This window comes from Neodiprion virginianus, chromosome 5, assembly GCF_021901495.1.
Source record: "Neodiprion virginianus isolate iyNeoVirg1 chromosome 5, iyNeoVirg1.1, whole genome shotgun sequence".
NCBI classification, from domain to species: domain Eukaryota; kingdom Metazoa; phylum Arthropoda; class Insecta; order Hymenoptera; family Diprionidae; genus Neodiprion; species Neodiprion virginianus.
This window is the reverse complement of record NC_060881.1, coordinates 28427287-28449413: the sequence shown is the minus strand read 5'-3', so window position 1 is coordinate 28449413 and position 22127 is coordinate 28427287. Positions and strand designations below refer to the sequence as shown.

General features: G+C 40.0%; 2 protein-coding genes across 4 annotated transcripts in view; one reads left to right on the top strand and one right to left on the bottom strand.

The window, feature by feature from the left end:
- The window catches only part of LOC124304959 (lachesin-like), a 193282-nt gene that overhangs the window by 129975 nt on the left and 41180 nt on the right, over positions 1-22127 (top strand). For all 3 annotated transcript variants that reach the window (XM_046763783.1, XM_046763784.1, XM_046763782.1), the window contains exons 3-5: positions 7684-7790; positions 19810-20017; positions 20376-20537. In XM_046763783.1, coding sequence (XP_046619739.1) covers positions 7684-7790; positions 19810-20017; positions 20376-20537 — 477 coding nt within the window. The remainder of the gene's footprint in view (positions 1-7683; positions 7791-19809; positions 20018-20375; positions 20538-22127) is intronic.
- Positions 548-5322, bottom strand: LOC124304960 (alpha-(1,3)-fucosyltransferase C-like). Its single transcript, XM_046763786.1, has 3 exons — positions 4066-5322; positions 3757-3780; positions 548-1796 (listed from the first exon to the last, which is right to left on the bottom strand). Exons 1-3 carry the CDS (start codon positions 4935-4937, stop codon positions 1466-1468), a joined length of 1227 nt encoding a protein of 408 aa, XP_046619742.1. The 5' UTR covers positions 4938-5322; the 3' UTR covers positions 548-1465.

The following is a 22127-nucleotide window of genomic DNA, read 5'->3' as shown; positions in this document are numbered from 1 at the left end:
TCTCTCTCTCTCTCTTTATTCTGTTCCTGATTTTTTTTTCACTTCCAAGAAACGCGGAGGGTGCAAAGCTGCAGCACTCGGGGCGTTTCGAAAATTGACTCGATGTGTGTTTTGAGCCGAGTCAGGGGCGAATTATATTTTGAAAAATAACATTCGAGGAGGGGTTGGCCACTTTTCGCGGGGCAAAGCTGTTCTGAAAGCGTGACGAGAACGTGTGAAACACGGCTGATTATTCGCCGTGCCGGTTGCGCCTCGGGGTTAACATCCTGGCCACGCAGCCACCCTTGTGCTCGCCAACCCCCCACACCTTACACCCCCGTGGAAAAGTTTATCCTCGATCCGATCCCTTCATGCACTCGCTTCGTGACGTTCGTTCCTCCGAACTCCGTGCAAATTGAAAGGTTAAATCTCATCCGGCGAATCTTCAAATGACATTACAACCCCTGAGGTCGAAATTTTAATCGTTATCAGGGCGTGGGAGTGGCCGAATCAAAAAGCTTCCGTCTTGTTACTTTACTAGTCGTGAGTAATTATTTTTATCCAATTCTGAAATAATTGTGTACTATTCTAATTCATTCACTCATTCGTTCGTGGATATTATTATTTGTCACATTTTATTAACATCATTCGGAAATCTGGACAATTTTCTTGGAGTACAGTTAGTTATTTTGCTCTTCGTAATAATACTGAAAACTTTATTTTTCCAAGATAACGATGTAAGTTTTTTATCCTTATTAGCACTATTCGTTTTTCTATTTTTAATTCCTTCTTTGATCGATGAATTCATGAATATGTATTATGCACAGAATTATACTAATTTTTATGTAGGAAACTCGAAATCATTATTCAGTTCTAGAACTATTGATCCCACTAAACTCTCATCTGTGTTATTGGTTATCAAAAACTTGTGGCAACGTATTTTTAATAAAGTCCAATTCTTTGCAGCTTGGCGCACTTGCAACGAATAAAAAAATGCAGTTGCGAAAGTTCTATCAATTTACAGACTATAAATAATCGCTACCAAGAATTGAAGCGTTCATAAGTAACGTTTGCCTAGTGCAAAACGGAAGCTTCGCGTCTCGTAGAGTCGGGTGGTTCAGGCAGCTCTTGGAGCGGAGAACGAGCTCTCACCATTAGATCACTTTGAAGCTGAGGGACATAACTCAAACGAAAATTGAAGCACTCCTTTTAACGTAATTAGGTAACACTCAAATGCAGTCTGGGCGTTCAGGATCTCAAGTGATCGAATTCTTGCTCAAACAACAATAAGTCCGAAAGGAAAATTTCGAACGTATGACAAACGGTCGAGGGACATTACGATGATCAATGTTCTGATGATCGATAATTCAGACCCATTTCCGAACGAATCGCGATATCGCCGACCAGCTGTGCAAGTGTCAAACTGGACTTTACCTTTTCCGTATCTTCCTCTAGCATCTGCATGATCTCCGCTTTTCTTTTTCATTCATATACGAGCTCTCGACGCTTTTGTGGCAAACTTCCCGTTGCTGAACCTGTCCTGAATCGGACATTGATCCTCCGCATACCAGCTGCTGATACGCGAATAAGTTTTTGATTTCCCTTCAGGCTCGTTGAGTAATCGACAGAGGTTACAGAGAGTCCCATGGTTCGGAGAAGCCACTTCGTAAAACTTCTTCCACCAAAAGTAGGACAGGTACGCTTCACGGTCCTTCGATAAGCTGGTCAAAAATTCGGCAAGCTGTTTTGGACTCTCGAAGTCCAGGGCGTCTATGTACGAATGCGGCGGCGCGAATCTGCTGTAGTTTGCACCGCCGCACAGTGGTCCGAAAGCCCGAATTCCTGGCCAAAACCCCCAAAACCAAAAGTTATCATCCGAGGTAAAGCTTCACATATTTGTCAATAGATAGCATCAGAGCTTTGAAATCCAAAAGGACAGATGTTTATATTCATTCTATGGCCTGTGGTAAACCCTCGAAAGTGACCTTTGTCAAGACTCGCGCGGGACTGTGGTGTGTGCACGTTTTCGAGCGCGGGATAAAAAAGGCTATAGTTTTTTCAATTTGCATCAAAATCGAGTCAACCAAAATGGATATTATTCCTCAAGGTAAGTGAATTACATAAATTTTGTGAAAGAACCAAGTTTCGGAATTTATGGCGATGATATTAATGATGCAATACGAGTGCTGCAAAATAACCTATTTCATTGAATTGCATTACTATCTGTAGAGAATTAGTTATGATCCCCGGAGATCCTGCGGAGATCTCAACGATTCCTAGTGTGAAAAAGTATAGAGAATGTGAAACCGTTGGCATCGCCTGCTCGTTTTTGCTCCATTGGTCAAAAATAAGCATTCTTTGAAGCAGTGTTTTGTCGACTCGGTCGGAGCCTCGTGTCCCGCCTCGTGGGATTAGTGTAGCGCGGCGATGCAGACTTTTTCTTTTGTATACATATACCTGAGGACTGTTACAAATGTATCTGATGTAATGTACATAGTGTCCAATTTGAATTTCATTGGACTCGCACTACTGAATATTATCACGAAAGTGAATAATTCTGATTTATAAATTATTAAAAGTAAGTAAAATATTTGCAACGAGACTGCTGATCGATTCGTTGAATTATACCCATGGTATTGTATGTCCACAACTGTACATAAGGTACTTATGCATGGCCCACGGATTGTCGAATTAGCCATTTTGCCAATAGGACAGCTCTCTGAAGAAGCTCAGGAGTCGCGAAATAAAGACGTACGGAATTACCGCGAACGTTACTCACGAAAATGCTCGAGAGAAAAAAATATTGAAGATATATTTCTCCGACTTCTAGCTTCTTCAGACCCGCTTATTTCGAGTTTGCGAAAGGCACATCCCAAAATGGGAAAAAGTTTGTTTCATGAAGCGATCGCGCTTCTAAGTTATGAAAAGTTTAGTTTTGAAGAAGGCGACGCAGACAACGTCATTCATCAAAACGACGTCGATGATGAGTATTCAGATAGCGATTAGTATGTATCTTTAAAAATTATGTTATTTTGTTTTATAAGAAAAAAATCTGTAAGAATTAAAGAAATTAATTTACAAAATATCACTTTCAACAAAGTTGTATCATTTTTCACGGAATATTCCCGCCATTTTCGGTCCATCATTTTTAATTTCGCATTTTTGTATTCGTTTTCGGAATCAGCGACCCCAAAAACGTTACTAGTATGAATTTCAGCGAATTGGTATCATTTTTCGCGAAAAACATCCGCCATTTTGGGGCCGCCATTTTGAATTTTGCATTTTTGATCTTTTTTTCGGAATCAGCGACCCCAAAAACATTACTAGTATGAATTTCAGCGAATTGGTATCATTTTTCGCGAAAAACACCCGCCATTTTGGGGCCGCCATTTTGAATTTTGCATTTTTGTTCTTTTTTTCGGAATCAGCGACCCCAAAAACATTACTAGTATGAATTTCAGCGAATTGGTATCATTTTTCGCGAAAAACATCCGCCATTTTGGGGCCGCCATTTTGAATTTTACATTTTTGTTTTTTTTTTCGGAATCAGCGACCCCAAAAACATTACTAGTATGAATTTCAGCAAATTGGTATCATTTTTCGCGAAAAACATCCGCCATTTTGGGGCCGCCATTTTGAATTTCGCATTTTTGCATTCATTTTCGAAACCAGCAAGCCAAAAAACTGTAGGTATGGTAATACTAGCAATTTTCACTGAGAAATATTTGAGTTATTAGTTTTGGCCAAGAATTCGGGCTTTCGGACCACTGTGCGCCGTAAACCACCGGGATGATGTGGTAACTGAAACAGAATCAAATCTGGATTTGAAATGCCGACGTTCATTGTTATCATGGAAAATTTGATGGCATCTGCGAACCAACGGACTTCCGAAGACCTTGATACATCACAGAGGCAATCAGTAACGGACCTTCCAAGATTATGTGGGACGTAATGGAATCACGAATTCACGAGACTCGAAACGATCCTACGAATTACGGAATATTTCGCATCGCACTTCGAGCACCGCTGACCTTGAACAATTATTCACGACTCGTTCCAATTACAGATATTAAGACAAGTTCATACCTGAGAGCGTTGAATAATTTTTCAGTGACGTAATCCGTGCACAAGGAATTCTCGAACGATAGATAGAAGAAGTAGTCCTTTTCAATGAATTCAGCGAAGCAGTCCTTCGACCTGGGACACTTGGGACTATGATCGGAGACTTTCGAACATTTCCCAATTACGTCTACCTGCACGTACTTCCGGAGCTCGTTGACGTAGAGTTCGCGCTTGCCCGGAGTCTTGCAGTTGCTGACGAGCCACGCGATGGGTTTGATCTTCCCCTCAAACGTCACGTCGAGCCTGAGCCTCATCGGGTCGTCCGAAGGTTGGGACCATTCAGGATGTTCAAGAGGGGCGACCACCTGGCCGGTATCGATGTTCCGCATCACTTTGTACAGCCAAGGAATGTCGCTGTCGAGTCTGTAGGTCATAGTCGTGTTGAAGAAGTCTTCGAAGAAGGTATCAAGTTGGAATGTCCGCGTGGCCGGACTCTCGAGGTTCACGTACACGTACCGTTGGTGGGGCTCCCTGTATTCCGGAAGGTCGTCAAGGCGCAGTTCGTTACTATGAAAGAGTATCGCGTCGAATTTGGTCACCTCGGTGAGGTTTCTCGAACGCGTTACCTCGCAGTTCTTGTATCTGTTTGGACAGCTATCGAAGTGGCCGGTTTTACCCATGTAGAACCACTTGTCACCGAACAAGTTCGTCCACAGCAAAATACGCCGCTCAATGCTTTCGTTGCCTCGAGCTGCTTTCGAATTCAAAAAGTTCCCGCTACTCACGGCAACTTTGTATTCACTTAATGCTGCTGATAGCGATTCGAAATTCCTCATTGTCACTGTAACGGAAATTATTGCCAAAGCTACCATTATCCATAGTTTTGATCTCGACATATTGATTTCATTCTCGGATCACTGAAAGCACGTTCTAAAAATCTTCGTCATTCTATTTCACCGTATTGCTCACTGTGATGAAACTTTCCTCAACAAAACACACCAGGAGATAAATTTTCATTTTTGAAACTCTGTGTAATACTTCTAGTCCATTTTTCGTTCAATTTTACAGCAGTGATTTGACAGATGATATCATAATCGCTTGATCCTCAGTGGCAACTGAAGTCTGAGCATTCTTCCAAAAAATTACAACCGTGAGAATAATTCAAAATTAATGAGCCTGTACGACTGAGCTCCGTTACCATATCATTGGTTCGTTTTCAAATAGCTTCAAGTTTTGGTGATATTCTAAATTCGATATAAACGGTGTGTACAGACTTCAGACTTCGGACTATTGGTGTCATTAATCCGATAAGATAACCGAAATGGTACCAAGGCAGTGTTGAAATCATCGCATCCCGATAACCGTTTCAAGTTGTAGGTCAACAATAAAAATCATGGACATGGTGGTATAATCGGCGTTATCAAAACTCGTGCGCAATTTACACCGAAAATCGAATCGAGTGAGCAGACTCGAGATGAATCACCGTGTGTACATCTTCGGTCAGTGGATGAAGCAGCTTCTTGAAGTTGAATCGATCCTCGGATTCTTCCAGTTCACCGAGCAGCCAACTACCTGCCTTATACACACTCTTGTCTAGTCTGCAGGGGAACGATGTAAACTTTGCCAAGCCTGAGAGTGTGGGTGATCTCCGGGGTCACTCTGGAGTTAGAAGTTACGTCAAACGGAATTCGACACACTGTCGACTACGTGATCGATCTCCTTCGCCCAACGGGCATCGGCTTGTCTCATCTCTTACTCGAGTTCCCTTCACATGCCTGCTCGAACTGCTGTATCCTGATCCCCGAGGACAATGACGAAGAACCAGATGCTCCTGCGTCGAATAACTCCGATGAATCTCCTTCAGGATAACGAGAACGCTGCCATTGACCAGTTACGTGTTATGATCTAGGAGTTGGTTTGAGTCGGATGAGAAACATTGAGCAGCTTCAAAACAGTCAACTTTGCATGTGGACCATATTTCCCTGCTCTGTTACTCAAATAGTTGGTTGTAAAAGTGCGGGCAACTTTTGGCAATCTGTTGTGTCTAATTATTTCACAATGCCTTTGAAAGATGCAAAAACAAAATGGTTCTAAATTTATTAATAATTCTCGTAAGGCATATTTTCAAGGACATTGTCGTATAACCAAAAGGGTTCATATACAGATAGATCCTAATCTTGTACATAATTTATATATCCGTTCCTTGTGTATAAGTATGAGAAAATGCCTTCGATATGCCAACCAATGAGACCTATCTATGAAATTGCCTGGAAATATCTCGCTTGGATAAATTTTTGTGTTTTTTCACCATGTTAATTGAGTGAATTGATCCTCAATCCATGGGCTCTCACTTCAGTTATCATATTGATTTTCAACTTTATCGCAATTGTGAAATAACGATTTTACGAAACGATAATCGTTACAATAACGTTACTCACTTCAGCCTTATTAAAAAACATAAACGTTAACGTAAAGTTATTGTGACGTTCCACTTTCGACCTCCATCCGATATCCACTGCTACACCTCAAAAAGTCCACCTATAAACACTTCCTTAGACTTACAAATTTTGAATTGACACAAATAAAAATTAATTTCGCCGACCGTAACCGCACATTTGATTGATTCAACTTTTTTTTTTTTTTTTCACTCAATGTGAAATCCCATTTTCACTAACGGCTGCACCGGATTGTAGCTAAAAATCTTCTTCTGCGTTCTACGCGAAACGTCTTCTCAGCGAGACCAATTGAGTTCCAGACTAAACGGAATATTAGCAATTAGCAAAACAACGGGGTCGGAGTCTTGCTGTTTTATCATTCACTAACGGCATTGCATGAGTAGCCTCGTTCACGGCGCAGTCGCATACTCCTCCAGTAGGTGTGCAAGTGCTGCAGCTGGGTAATTATTTTAAAATTCATGGTTCGTTAGCCAGGTATGTCCAGGCTCGTTATCACTCGCGATAATTCACCGGCACGCTCCGTCCCTCGCTATATATATATATATGTATGTATACACATACGTAATCCTGGTACACAGATAGCGACGTCCTTGCACTCTGCACATAGTTTTGCACTGTTGCAGTTTCTAGAGTCTGTAGCGTCTTTTCACCACGAAACGCATATCGGCGTCCCGAAATTTTTTAGTCAGTTAAGGAATTCGCATAATATTTACGATACTTCAAAATTCTTGCAACACGTGGTGCGTGTTTGAAAAAATATATTTTTTCTTTTTTTCTATTCTAGTATACAATATCCGTACACGAAATTTCCACGTACGGCCGACCATGGTCCAGATGCTTTTTTTGTTTTTTTTATTTTTTTTTTGTTTTTCATACGAAGAACGAGAAAGCGTGAAAAAAAATATTTAAACCGTTTTTCAAATTTAGGATATGGTCCAGAGTCGCGTGAAAAACAATATACATATATATGTATACATTCCCAAAATCATGCAACGACCAAATTTTACCCTCAATTTTCATTTCTCGCCATTAAACTCCAATCCTGCCCCCCCCCCCCCCCCCCCCCCCCCCCCCTTTAATTCTGTTTCGATGAACGACTGGAAGAGTTTTCGTTTTTTAATCACTCATTTCACACTGACTAAAGTTCGTTTTTTTTTTTTTTTTTTCCTTACGCTTTTGCTTGCAGCGCTGACGGATGAGCCCAGGTTCGCTGAGCCGATTCCAAATGTTACGGTCGCCCTGGGGAGGGACGCGAATCTCCCCTGCGTCGTGGAGAACCTAGGACAGCACAAGGTGAGTGGATAAATTTTTTACCCATTTTTTTTAACGATACTTTTTTCACGAACCCTCACAGGTAAAACTGTTATACATATGGATTACAGATATTTGCCTATAAGGAATCTTGTCGTTATATATACGAGTGGTTGAAAGTTTTGACAAAATAGTGCTGACAAACAAGGAGTACAATAGACCAACCCCATATCTTTTTCAACGAAATAAAGATGAAAACTAATAAGAAAAATCGGAGAAAAAGGGAAATTTGAAATACGATTCTCACTCGTACGTTACAATATCGTTGAATTCGAGAAGAACGTTACACGACCAGCATGAAGGTTGTGGTTACGCTCATACGTAACCTGTCGCATTTGTACCGGGACAATCTCTTGAAACTTGAAAATCAACCGCGCAATTGTCGAAAAATAATAATCCTTATTAGTTTTCGTCAGTATTAACGAGTTACTGTACTCTTAAGCTATTCAAATCTCTTCGAGGGAATGAAAATCTAAAATATCAGAATTACAAGTGAAACTTTGGATGTCGATGCTTCGTTTCGAATCGCTTCAAACCAGTCGAAAATCTAGTAAATTCCATCGTCTTTATTATACTCAACGGATAGTTCATTCAACTCGGAAGAGATTATTTTCTGCAAAGTAAACGCCTTACGAGTTTGTCTCGATAGAACGTTGACTAGTTATTATAATAAAAAATGAATATCATTTAAAAAAAAATAAAATTCCATTTTCGGAAAAAAGTACTTTCTTCCTTGCTCGAGCAACAATTTTGTCCGGTTTATCAAATTTTCATAACCTACCTACTTCCGGGGGTCGAGACAGACGCTCCCCAAAGTCTCGGCTGTAGCTCAAAGCGGGGCGAGGGAAGAGGAGGAGGGAGGTCGAGTGGTCTGCGGGATCCGAAAGGGATGTGGGTAGGCGATTCGAGGGATATGTGGAGGTCTGTCGCAGCTCGCGAGGGCGGGTAACCAGAGCGGGAATTCCCTCAGCGACGCTTCTCGGTTGACGTGGTATTGGAAAGACATCAACTACCTTAGAAACGAGGGGGAAGATCACGCCCGATCAAAGTTACATCGGGACAAAGATATCAGTGCGGTTCTTTGAGCAAAATAAATTGTACGACGAGCTTTATTCGCTTGCATTGCTGTGCGAAAATCGGAGCTTGGGTAGGAAGTATAAAAGCTCCGCGGCGCGATGTCGGTTATAATCGATACTCGCCGGCGTGGCGTGGGTGCAACGTTATTTCCAATTCCTTCATTTAATGTTAATAAAACGCGATGCGGTTGCACCCTGGGAAATATGTATTCTCGTTTGAACAATGTTTATACGATCCATCAAACAGGGATTTTCGTTCATTTGAATCCAAGCCGTGTTAACCCTTTGAATTAGTCCGGTAAGAATTCTTATCACTTATTTTATACCCATTTTTTGTGTATTTGCTGAATTATTCAACATATTTACACAAATTACATGTACAATACACGTTTTAGTTGAATTATATGTTTTGGGAACCGCTGATCACGACTCTGAATTCTCGTTTTAAAAATACATCATGGCGGACGAACAAATTCAAATTCCGAACGAATCCGAAGAAAAAAACTCTGCACGGAGGTTATCGGGATCGCTGATTACGAATCTGAAATCAGACGATGAAAATTCAGTATGGCAAATCCAATCAGCTTACCCCGAAAACCACTGCATGGAATTTTTTGACCGTATTCCATCAAATATTCGTTCGCCATGTTGAATCCACCATATCGGGTCCGCCAACTTGAATTTAAAAAATTTGTTTTCTGATTTCTAATCAGGGACCCCGAAAACCATTGCATAGAGTTTTTGACTAGAATCAATCAAATTTGAAAGTTTTTTCGTCTTCAATTTTTGAAATCAGATCTCAGATTCGTAATCAGCGATCTCAAAAACTATCGAATACTATTTTGTTATAAGATTTGACTCGAAGGGTTGAAAAAAAAAAAAAAAAACGAAAAAGAAATTACACTGCGCTTTGAACAGTTTTTTACTACGTGGATGAAAAACTCTAGTCTGCAATTAAATAATTGTGAAAAATAACTTGGGCGTATTGAAAATCGATGGTTTGTATTTCCACGAAAATTGACGAATGGAATTTTTAAACATACAAATTTCATACTTGTGGTTGCTGAATTTATTTTCAACTCGTTACGATCGAATCAATTTCCCGCCAAGATTAGTAAGAAAAAAAAAACGCACTTCGAATCGATTTTGTTCATTTTGAAGATCTATAAAAGCGAGCCGAAGATTGAAATTTATTTCAGTTTGCGTCTTAAACCTGTGACCAAGCGGCGTAATGATTATTTTTTTCGTCGTTCCTTTGGTCTTTGGATAAAAGGGGAGCATCGGCTTCCGGTTCATCAGTCCAGCTGCAGCTGTGGCGCGGGTAAAATTCTACCGAGCACATGAAGCCGGTCGCTTAGCTTCAGTTCGAGATGTTCCTCTTTGACGTTAACTCTCCGAGTCATCTCCCTTCTCTCCCTCATTCTCCCTGGCGTTATGAAAATTGAAAAATTTCTCCTCGGGCGTAGGAAGAAGGAATTCTATTGAGGATCTACATCCGGGAATAAAACGGCGAAAATATATACCTAATTCGATACGGCATCTCTCTCGGTGATAAAAAAAAAAAAAATGCTTTCGGAAATAATCTGCAGTAGGGAAAAATTGTTTATTAAAATAATTGGAGAAATCGCGGAGCGCCTTATTCGTTTCAATTTATATTTATTTATAATTAATAACGGAGGCTGAAGCACAAAGGGAAGAGAATGCACAACCGCCTTTGAAATCCCGACAATATAATCGTTCGAGATAAGAGAATGAGGTGCGGTGAGTGGCGGATGAAGAGAGGGTGAAAATCCGTCGGCTCAATTCTACGGCAGTGATAAATTCATTGTCCCAATTCGTCGAGGGAAGGGGCGGGGTGGGGTGGGGGGGGGGGGGGGGGGGGGATGGAATTTTGAGAGGTAGAAATAATTCGGCGAATTTTCATTTACACAAAGCTAATAATTAATATCTCCGACTCGACTGCCGCTCCGCGTCGTTGCGAGTAATACAGTTAGTCAAAGTCCGAGTGGCGTGCTGCTTTTAATTTTAAGGGGATAATACATCGGGTGACTGAAAAGGGGGATGAATATTGCCTTTGACTTTTACCTTTGACGAGGATTCCCCCGAGTAGATAATAATTGCCGTCGGAGCGCTCCCGAACATCATCATCGTTATCATCATCATCATCGTCGTGTATAATTTCATCTTGTAATAAAAAGATCGCCAACCGCTTTATACATCATAAAAGTTGATTTCCTGGTTGGCTTGCGCATTATGCACGGATAAATTGCTGAAACGGCGAATCCAGCCAACCGCCGAAAGAACTCCGCTCGTTTTGCCGTAAGCCTTTTTATGTCATTTATGCAAATAATTCTCCATTCAAACAAACGGGACGAAACGATCGCAGCAGGCTGTTAGAGCAGCGATACCGTTTTCCCGGTCGAAATTCCAGGCGAACGGTGTAACAAATTATTTTACGAGTTACCCAAAAACTACGTAACTTCATTCAAAAATTATTCGAACAAAAGGGCAAGAGTTTCTTTTTTTCTTAAACGCGTTAAAAAAATTGTGTTCATGTTGTGATTTTCAGATTAAAATTCACTCATCATCGAAGTCAAATTACTAATGTGTTAAGAAATTTTCGTCTCTTCAAGTACCAGTAAGAATATAACGTGCAGGTGAAATGTTTACATCTGAAATTCTTGCTTCTTGGTGGGAAACCTTAAATGATTAATCGTCATTATGCTGAATTTCTACGTATGATTCTTTCTTCTTCAAGTTTAGAATAACCTGCGTACGTACACTCAGGGACAACGAATCTGAGACGGCTCACTTTTTCCACTAAACAGTTATGTTGGCAACACTGAGAAACCTACAGCGCCACAGTCGGCCGAGGGCGAAACTAATTCAATCTCAATAAACGTAACATAACACATGACCGTCGAATCTAACCTTAGAATACCGCGGGGATAATGACACATAATGACTTGTTGGATTGACACGTCAATTCTTAGGTTAGATTCGACGATCATGGGTTACGTTAAGTTTATTGAGATTGATTTAGTTTCGCACTCGGCCGACTGTGGCGCTGTAGGTTTCTCTTTGCAGCCAACGTAACAGTCTAGTGTGAGAAATTAGCCGTATCAGATTCATTGTCCCCAAGTGTACATATAAAAATTTTTTATTTATCGTTATTATAATTTATAATTTTGTTTACACATCGTACACGTTGTACAAATTGCCCACAAAATAATTTCCGGCGGTTCGTTTCCTTTCTTTTTTCTTTTTTTTTTTTTTTTTCTCTTGGTTTCTCTTATTCCTGAGGGGATGAAAATTCGTTGGCAATTAATAAGTGACTCGAGGGGTCAGGCTTAGGTACGAGGTACTAATTGCGAGTAATTTTAATCGTAATCGGGACGATCGCGTAGCGTTGAAAGGGTTTTTCCGAGGCCAAAAAGGATCCCGTCGGTGAGAGCGGAACGCGCAGGGCGAAAACTGCCCTGCTCACCGGGCATTAAATCCCTGCAGACATTGTCATCTTCCAGAGAGAATTCCACCCTCCTCCACTTCAAACTCCGACTCCGGCCGCCACAGGCGAGGCGGTGGAAAGACAGGAATCATAAAACGGGATGAAAGTAATTCCAAGGGGACCACCGGGAGTTGAACGCTTTTCCAACCCCCGGCCCTTCCAAACCCCTTCGTTACCCCAACTCTCTCTCTCTCTCTCTCTCTCGCCTCCTCCCCGTGTGATAATACACTCATTTCTCACCCCTCTTTTCTCCGTTTTTTTTTTTTTGCCCCTTTTCCTTTGCTTTCGATTTCTTTTTCCTCTATTATCCTCCCCTCTTTCCCTCTACATACCGTCGAAAATCGTGTGGCCGAAACGGTGACAATTTCACTCCGTTATTGATAACCGCTGGTTTTTTGGTTTTTTTTTTTTTGGTTTTTTTTTTTGTGTCTCTTTTCCTTCTTTACTGCGAGGGGAAGAACAACAGCGAGAGAAAAATTACACGGTCGAATAAAATACTGTCATAAATTATACTGGTAATTGGTTGTACATTCGAATGGAATGAGCTGTGATTCCTGTGAAATTTTAACACCCTGAAATATTTGTGTTCTTTTTTTTTTTTTTTTTTTAACATCATGAAATGCGTTACATTTTATTTTTTTCATCGTTGTCAATTCGTGCAAAGTATCACGGATTGTGAAGCATAAATGAAATTCAATTTTTCGATCCAACTTGATAAATCGTAATCGTAACAAAGACGCAGTTGAAATAATTAGTCAAATTGATTTTCATCTTGAATCGTAAATCTTTACATTATATTGTATTGGATACGAATTTGGATTCGCAGTTTTAATTTCATTCTTTTGCATTATTGCAAAGAAAAATTGTTTAACTGGGTAATCGAGCTAAATCAACGATTTATTTTCAATTGTCGAATATTGATTTGAACATTCTTTCAACGTTTAATGTATCACCTTCTTTCATTCGCAAACACCTTTGCAAATATCTGATTCATTTTATATCGAACAACAATGGATTCATATAAACGGTATTGTGTAAAGAACGTTGATGTAAAATAATCCAGTTAATTGTTTCGTCAACAAACTTCTTCCGTCTATGTTTGACTTGTCTCGACATTACTTTACATCGCGTTTACGTCTCGTTTGTCCTTTTACACTGTTCTGGTTACAGTAACTGGAGATCTTAATTTATACGCCCGTACAACATTTTTGTTTTTTTTTTTTTTTGCAAACTCCCTTCCTTTGTCGTTTTTATCATTGTTATTGCCTTGGTACGATGCGCTTTTTATCCTCTCAAAGCGTATCCTAGACGAGGAGTTTCATCTCGTTGAAGAGGGGTTGGAAGGGGAGAGGGGAATGGGGATGGACAATGCGGAGAGGAGCTTTTGCAGCTTCGGAAAGAGCCTAGACTTTGATAAAGACTAATTCAAATGAAGTTTTGCGGCTTCCTATCCAACTCCCCGGCAAAACCTCTGGGGTTTACGGAATTATTTGATTGCCGCAATTTTGCTTTAATATCAAATTCCGCGGTCGCCTCGCCGCCGCGTCGATCGATTTTCTGACTTGTATACGCGTGTCGCGAATTATATTTGTGCTTGAGGGTGAAACTTGAATTCAGTCGAATTTCATGTAATGTATGTATGTGCGTTAAATTGGTCCTTCAAAAAGTTATTTTTTAATTTCGACTGGCTCAACCTACAAATCGGTTCCGAATAATTAAAATATGTTTTCCTAATTTTTTTCAGAATTTTATCACAACTCTAACCCGTGCTTGCAAAAAGGTGGACTTTTCCATTTAACACTTTCAAGCTCACATTAAATCAGATCAAATTTGGTGTAGGAAGGTTTTTTGGGTCGCTGGTTTCGAATTTGAACTCAAAATCTTGCAATTCAAAATCACGGATCCAATATGGCGGACCAAAATTCGAAAAATTATTCGATTTTGGCGAAACTCGGTACTCGAGGGTTTTTGACGTCGCTGATTACGAATCTAAAGTTGAAATTATAAATTTCAAAATGGCGGATCCAATAAGGCACAAGTGACTTGTGATTTCGGTCCGCTATATTGAATCCGCTATTTCAAATTTTGAGATCTCGAGTTCAGATTCGTAATTGGCGGTTTCAAAGACCTAACTGTATCAAATTTGATCGAAATCTGTTCGGTGGACTTAATGTGCCACCTAGAGGGTCAAATAAGGAATTCCACCGTTTAGCGGGCACGGGTTAAAGCAGAGAAAAAAATTTGAAAAAATTATGGAATTATTTTTGAATTACTTGAAGCTAGATTTAAGAGGTAAGCTAGTCGGAATTCAAAAATGATCTGAAAAAGGAGCACCCTGATTTACGTAACGGGTAAAATAAATAGGATACAAAAATTATCGTAAACTTTCTGCAAGTAATATCAAAATATTTTTCAGCTTCGTTTATAAATTGTAAAATATCGTCCAACGAATTTGCGACAGAACGCTTCTTCTCCCTCCCTTTTCTTTTTCCCAAATTGCAAAACCGATCGCCATCACGACTGGTGAAATTAATTCGGAACCTTTTGACGAAGCGTTTTTGATCCGAATTTGCAAGTGTGATGAAAAATAGAAAAAAAAAAAAATCGAGACGGGGGGAAAGTTATAATAACGTGAGGAGTTATTGGAAGTCGCACCTGATGCAGATCACTCTCCATCATTCGGTTTTATCACGGCGAATTGACAATTTGAAAAAGCTGTGCGTACATATACACTCGAGATTTTACCCGATTTTTCTTTCCTCGTACCTAACTTCACGATTTCTATTTTTCCCTACTTTTTATCCTCTGTAGGCGAATAAAAATTGATGTAGAACTTTTGAAATGTCGCTGTAATTATACAACTTTTTTTAGTCGGGATTAGAAGATTGACTTTTTAACCTGACAGTTTCACGCCTCGGGTGAAAACGGTTGAAAAGCATTCCTCTCTCAAATTCCAGGTCAATTGCTTCGCTCGTTCTCAGACGCGCTTAGAAACTTGGTCTCTCTTTGACGGAAAAGTTGAAACTAAGCGATTGGAAAAAGGAAAAACTCAAAAACGACGGTGGAAGAATCGATCTGTGAAAAAAATCGCATTCGGTGTAATATGTTAATCTGCTTCACCTCTTCGATCATCAGTAATATAATATAACGATTACAGAACTTGATTTTTTACAGAACTTAAAAAAATAGAATGCGAGTTACGCAATAAACAAAGAAAAAAAAATTAATTCTATCCAATTACAAATACACTAAACAAAAAATCGTTCACCAATTGATTCACCTAAACAGTTTTTAGTTAAATCCATGAAACTATTTTTCTAACACATTTTCGTATTTGTTTAACAATATTATTTTTGACTGGCTAAATTCGACTAATTTTTACGAACGCAAATATATTTTTTAGTTCAAATCATTGTAAAGGATCAAATTTTCGATCCTCGATTCAACAATGTCAAATTATTGGATGAACGGTCATTGGCATTTTGTTTCTTGTATTTCTAAAAGTAAAAAAAATCCTTAAATTACGATCAACAAAATTGCATCCCAACCAGCCAGACAAATATTCGTCGTTCGGTGAAACAACTCCATCAGATTCGATTGAACAGTTTATTTAAGGAGAAGAAAATCTTGGATACGATTAAACGAAATTAAGCCTATACAATTCACAGTTGGGTTAAAATCAGATAAATTTAATCGCGCAGTTTTGTGCCCAGATTTACTTTTTGCCACGGTACATAGTCGTCCAATATCTAGACCTTATAGTCACCGGGGCGTGAGATAAGCGTCGGATTTAAAATTGCTCCCTGAGTTTAAAATGCGGTCCTCTTTCTTGTTATTATAACAAAGAAAGGCGGCGGTGGGGGAGGGGATTAAAAAAAAAAAAAAAAAGACAAGGGAAAAGGGAAAAGGAAGAAAAGTATAAAAGAGCTTTTAATTTATTCTTCCAAATTATTCGGCCCGAAAATGTGACCGTGCGGTGGTTGATGCTGAAAACGCGAAAAACGCGCGCATTGTTGTTCAAATACATAAACGAGTCGAGGTCCAGTTGCTCTTGAGGTTGGAGAAAAACATTAGGAAAGTGGGTAAAAAAAAAAAAAATCGTGGCTTCGAGTCAGCTTTGTTTGAAATTTGTTCCGCACCCGCGGCACCGTACGCGGTCATAAAGATATCAAGTTTCCGGTCCGCCTCCTCGCCGCGGAATTTTTCGTAACGCGAAATCGCGCCGCCGTTATATATCGCGGCTCGAAGTGTTGCAGAAGCTACGTAAAAATCGGCGAAAAACGCGTTGCTGATATGCCTCCGCGGTGTCTTGTATTGGAGAAGAAGAAGCAGCTTTTTGTTATTCGCGATGTAAAAAGGGTGGGTAAAACCGTCCCGGTTTACACGCCCGCCGATTTCAACGCGGGGCGGAGGGGGTGAAATTGTTCTTCGAATTTACCGCTGTCTTTTATCAGGAAAAAGCTCCCCCCGCGCACTTTTCACGACGACTGCTCACACCCACCGAGCTATTTCTCCATCTCTTAGCGGAGGTTTTATTTATTGTTATATATATTTTTTTTTGTTCTTTCGTTTTTTTTTTTTTTTTTTTTTTGTTCTTTCACTCTCACCTTTCTTCCGCTCTTCGCATCTTCCTAAAATCGGGTAAAGACGCGTTTCCGGTACACGTTATAGAAACAATTCGGAATATTGTATTTTGACAAAAAAAAATTCTCACCACCGATTTCATGGACTCTTACACACCTTGTAATGGAAATTCGTATACACGCAAAATTCGTCCGTTTTAGATAGATCGTTTAAAAATAATGCCTGTCGTGCAACCGTGCTTATTACTTGTTTTATTTTTTTCTTCGAGCGTTCTTTTTTTAATTTGGTATAGTTAATTTTAATTGTTTGTTCTTGGAATGAAATTATCACACCGTCAACGAAGTTCGATCGATCTTCGCTTTTCTCTGCTACGTATAGTGAAAATTGATCAAACCTAATTACCAGCCAAGTTTAATTTCAATTCTAGTCGTCATTTTTATGTGTCACTGCTTAAACGGTATTCTTCTGAAGCTAGAAACGTGTCAAAAAAATTTCACCCCAGTCGTCCATGACACTCTCGGATTTTATTCTTTCCTCGAAAAAGGAAAAAAAAAAAAAAAAACGAAGAAAGTGAAACCCTGTAAAATTCAAGAAAACGATAAACATATAAAAACAAGTCAACGATTGTAAAAATGAGTAGTAAATAACGTACTTTTGTGATATTTTTCGAAAAAAAATTGCTTATTTTCAGTTAAACTACCATTATCAATCAAACTATTTTATTTTAACAATCTACGTAGAGCTTATCAATTTTTAACCGCATTGAACTCGGCACGGTACTTCTGTGAACCTAATAACGGCTTATTATTAACCTAAGAACTCGGTGACAGAGTAAAAAGATTACTTCAAGGCGGTAGTTTTCCATAGAAAATTCACATGGAGTTGATTAAATCCGGTTCAGTGCCTTTAACTTTCGTCCTTAAACACACATTAACTCTGGTTGTGTATATACGTGTATATACATTATACACACACACATATATATATACGTTATATAAACCAACCCACCTCATCGCAATTTTATCCACGGGGTAAAATCTCGGGTGGCGCCACGTGCGCGTTCACCAAGAGGGTTGAATATAAGAAACGCGTAGCTCGTTTCATTTTTCTCCCCCGCCTCAGTGCTGCCTCTTATTTGTTATTATTATTATTATTATTATTATTATTGTTGTTGTTGTTGTTGTTGTTTTTTTTTTTTTTTTTTTTACAACCCATTATTATCATTACACCGATTTCTCAAACTTTCGTTAACTTACAATTTCTAGTCGCTAATTCTTCGTTATCCTTAATTTTTTGTTTGATGAATAATTTTGAAGAACATACTTAATGACACCGAAAGAGATGACAAACTGTATAAGATTGCTGATTAATCAGGAGTTTAACTGACGTTTCTATCAACAATTGTACTCCTGCTTTACATAGAACTCTACTAGTAGGCAAGTCGTTAATAGATTCCGGCGTTAACTCCATGCGTAAACTATGCGCAAAACATTAACTTTTCACGGAGAAAGTTTTGGCAAACGTAGACAAGGGAAATTATCGCAGTAGGACCGAAACGAATTATTCAACCTCTGGCGGAACGGTTTTCTAACGTTGACCCCCGTCTTCGTTATCCTATTTGTACGGAACTTTGAAAGTTCATTCAAGCTTCAACTTTTTCCCGTTATAAGGTATGTATAGTACAGGCAACTCGGTGATCCACGTTATGTCATAAACGTGTGGCGAGGTCTTGTTAAGTGCCTGGAATGTTGAATCATGTTTATTATTACCGTCGATTATTCAATATCAAGCGGATGTACGGGAAACTGGACGGTGTTGCACTTTCTTGATCGCTAATGCAACTGAAATTCCAGACTCGAACGGAGACGGTTTTAACCTTAATAAACGGAATGCGAGACGTTGAATCGAGTGATTCGTTATGCCTTTAAAACATGTCCGTTAATTTTTCAAAACCCAATAACGACGACGGAATTCATGCCGTGACACTTAAAACTGGAATTGAAGAACAAGGAGGCATTGAAGTGAACTCAAATTATGAGGGAGAGCTTAATGGTGACGGTGAGAAATGACGCCAATAGCCAACTCTAATCGAGAACTGGAGAAGTTGTGTTTAAATACGTGAGAGGAAGAAGTCGAGGGAGGTGTTAAATTGAGCCTGAGCCAAGGCATAGGCGTGTCTTGGACAATTATATCAACTGTCCTCGTCTTCGGAGAAGGACTTAAGTTGTACACTGTGCTGGATTGAGTGTTCCAGCGACATTGCGAGTATAACTCCATTAGAACCCGCTTTGTCTCCGCTTCGTTTATGGATGGTAGAGGTTAGGATGACTATCTTCGTGTATAGAAATTGTCCGTGAAGTAGAGGGGAATTAAGATCGCGTTGCCGCGGCAAAAATTCCGCAAAAGAACAATCGGATTTAACCCGATTGAACCCTGATTGCTACGCGCCAATTAAGACCACAATCCTGAAATGTTTTTTCAACGCTTTTCGGTGGACATTTTGTGAGTTAAACAGCCATACGAGACGGTGTTCCTTACTACTCTACCCTCCGTATAACCTCGTTCTTGCATTCCTAGGCACAATTGCGCTTTGGGGTTTTGACAAGACCGAAAACGTCAGGCTGAGCTTTTTCCAGTTATCGAAAGCGTCGACGCAGATTCTACACAGGCATAAATAAGAATTGCGTCGAAGTTGTCTCCGAGTTTAACCTGAAAGTTTTTTTTACTTCTGTATGCGCAGAGTAAAGATGAAAAGCTTATGGAAGGCTTTGGGACAGTTGAAGTTTCGACTTTTTAAACCACCTGACTTCATGGCGAAATTGACTGATTTCAGGTGGCGTGGATCCACATCGACCGTCAGATGATCGTTACGATTCATCGACACGTGATAACGAGGATTCCTAGATTCTCGGTTTCCTACGACAATCAAAAAACCTGGCTGCTTCATGTCAATGGCGTTCAGCAGCAAGACAGGGGCTACTACATGTGCCAGGTCAACACCAATCCGATGATCAGCCAAGTCGGCTATCTTCAGGTCGTCGGTGAGTCGCTAGTCACAGTATTATTCTTTGTTTCTTCCCGGAATAACGACCTGGTTCAGGTTTTTTTGAAACGATAGTGTTTGACGTCCTGCTTGTGTTTTGTTTCGTGGAACTTCGGAAGATTGATGTAAAAACACGGATAACTTCGGATTTAGATATCCGGATATGGTACCATAACCTCAAATTTAGGGAGAATCTTTTGCAGGTATCACACATTCGTAATATTCGCGAGTTTCTCCAACTTCTTTTAATTATATCACACAGTTGCGAACACTGCGATTTTCCAACGATCGAAACGAACGTATAAAGCGAACAGGTATTTCATTCTCTTCTCAATTATTCGACTATTTCCTCGCAGTTCCTCCCAACATCTTGGACTCCATGTCCACCCAGAGCACGGTTGCCGTTCGGGAGAATCAGAACATAACCTTAACGTGCAAGGCGGACGGATTTCCGACACCGAAGCTCAGGTGGAGGCGAGAAGATGGGCAGGGGATATCCGTAGACCGGCGCAAAAAAGGTGAGCAATCCGGAAACCGAATGAGGAAAATTATAAGCATATCGTTTGTAATACTGAGATCCAAGATACGGTCATGACTTAGGCAACATGGCGGCAAAACCGTGATCAGCTGATCGTTTTTAGTAAATTTCACGCGCGTCTGGTCCTTGCAATCTTCGTGCAAGCTCTTAGGCTATTATTTAGCTGCCCTGAGTTGATACTGGGTAAAATATGCGATAACAAACAAGTTTTATAATTAAACACGATCTGGTTGGATGCGGCGTATAATTTTTTGCAAGGAAACGGCGTATCGCGATGCTTTGAATCTTGATTACCTAAACAGAATTTATTATGATTAAAAAGGTGCTGTACGATCAGGATCATCACGTTTCATTTAATCGCCTTGGTAATTCAGTTGTCACGATATTGTAAGGGGGTTGGAGGGGGGTGGGGGTCTGACTTTCACGGGTCGAAAGTAACGAATCGATTTCGGGTGTGAAAGAGGAGCAGAAAATTTCGACAATCTCACGAGGAGAGTCGGTGCGTTAAAGTAATCGTAAGGCGGAAGCATTTCCTTAGTTTTTCATCCTCCTTCAATATTTGAGAGGGGTTAATCAAGCCGGGTTTGACGAGTGCCTGTATCCGCGCAACTCACCCTACAAAGGAGAATATTATGGGTACCTGCAACACGCGGAAGGGTCTCCTCGAAATTATGCGCACACACGATAACGCGATAAAATATTCAAAGGGGTTGAGAAAATTATGCAAGGATTTATTTAACGAGACGGATCGTTTGTGCCGCGACTCGAGACGTCGAACCATCATTTCTTCACGGTAGGCAATGAAAGACTGCCGAACTGATCAACGCGCGTTTTAACCATTTCAATCACACTGGAATGCTCAGCGTCGCACCTCAAAAATTTCCACGTCCTAGCCTTGTCACAGTTTATTTACAATTTCAAATGATCTTTGTTACTTCGTATAACCCCAAAATTCATCTGGTAAGAAATTTCGGTCAGAATCATCGAATTTTGATAGGTTTTTCGATTTTAAATCCGCCATCTTGGATTCAGAAATTGTCAAAATCTGACTTCCGGTTCGTGATCAGCGACCCGAAAAATCTCCGACTAGCAGGCTTCGGTCAGAATCATCGAATTTTGTGATAGTTTTTTTGATTTTACATCCGCCATATTGTATCCGCCATCTTGGATTTAAAAATGATCAAATTTCTACTTCAGATTCGTGATTAGCGTCCCAAGAAGAGCCCCGAGTAACAAAATTCAGGCTAAAATATCGATTTGAAAAATGCGTGATTAAAAGGGTTAACCAGACAAATAAACAGAAAATCAAGCTCTGCTTCTTTTTTGCAGAAACACGATTACAGGGCGTCGAAATTTATCGATATTTTGAACACTCCCTCGACGTTTACGAGAAAGTCGCGCCAATTTCTCGAAAGCTTTTCCAAACTTACACACTTTGCATTTTCGGAAGTACCAAATTCTTGCCTTTTCATTTCTCTTGTACCTGCGGAGAAAGATTTTGGGGACTTTTTTTTCCCCCGCAGCCGCTTGAAGTCTGATTCCGAATTTGCCGATATTTTATTTCCCTTGT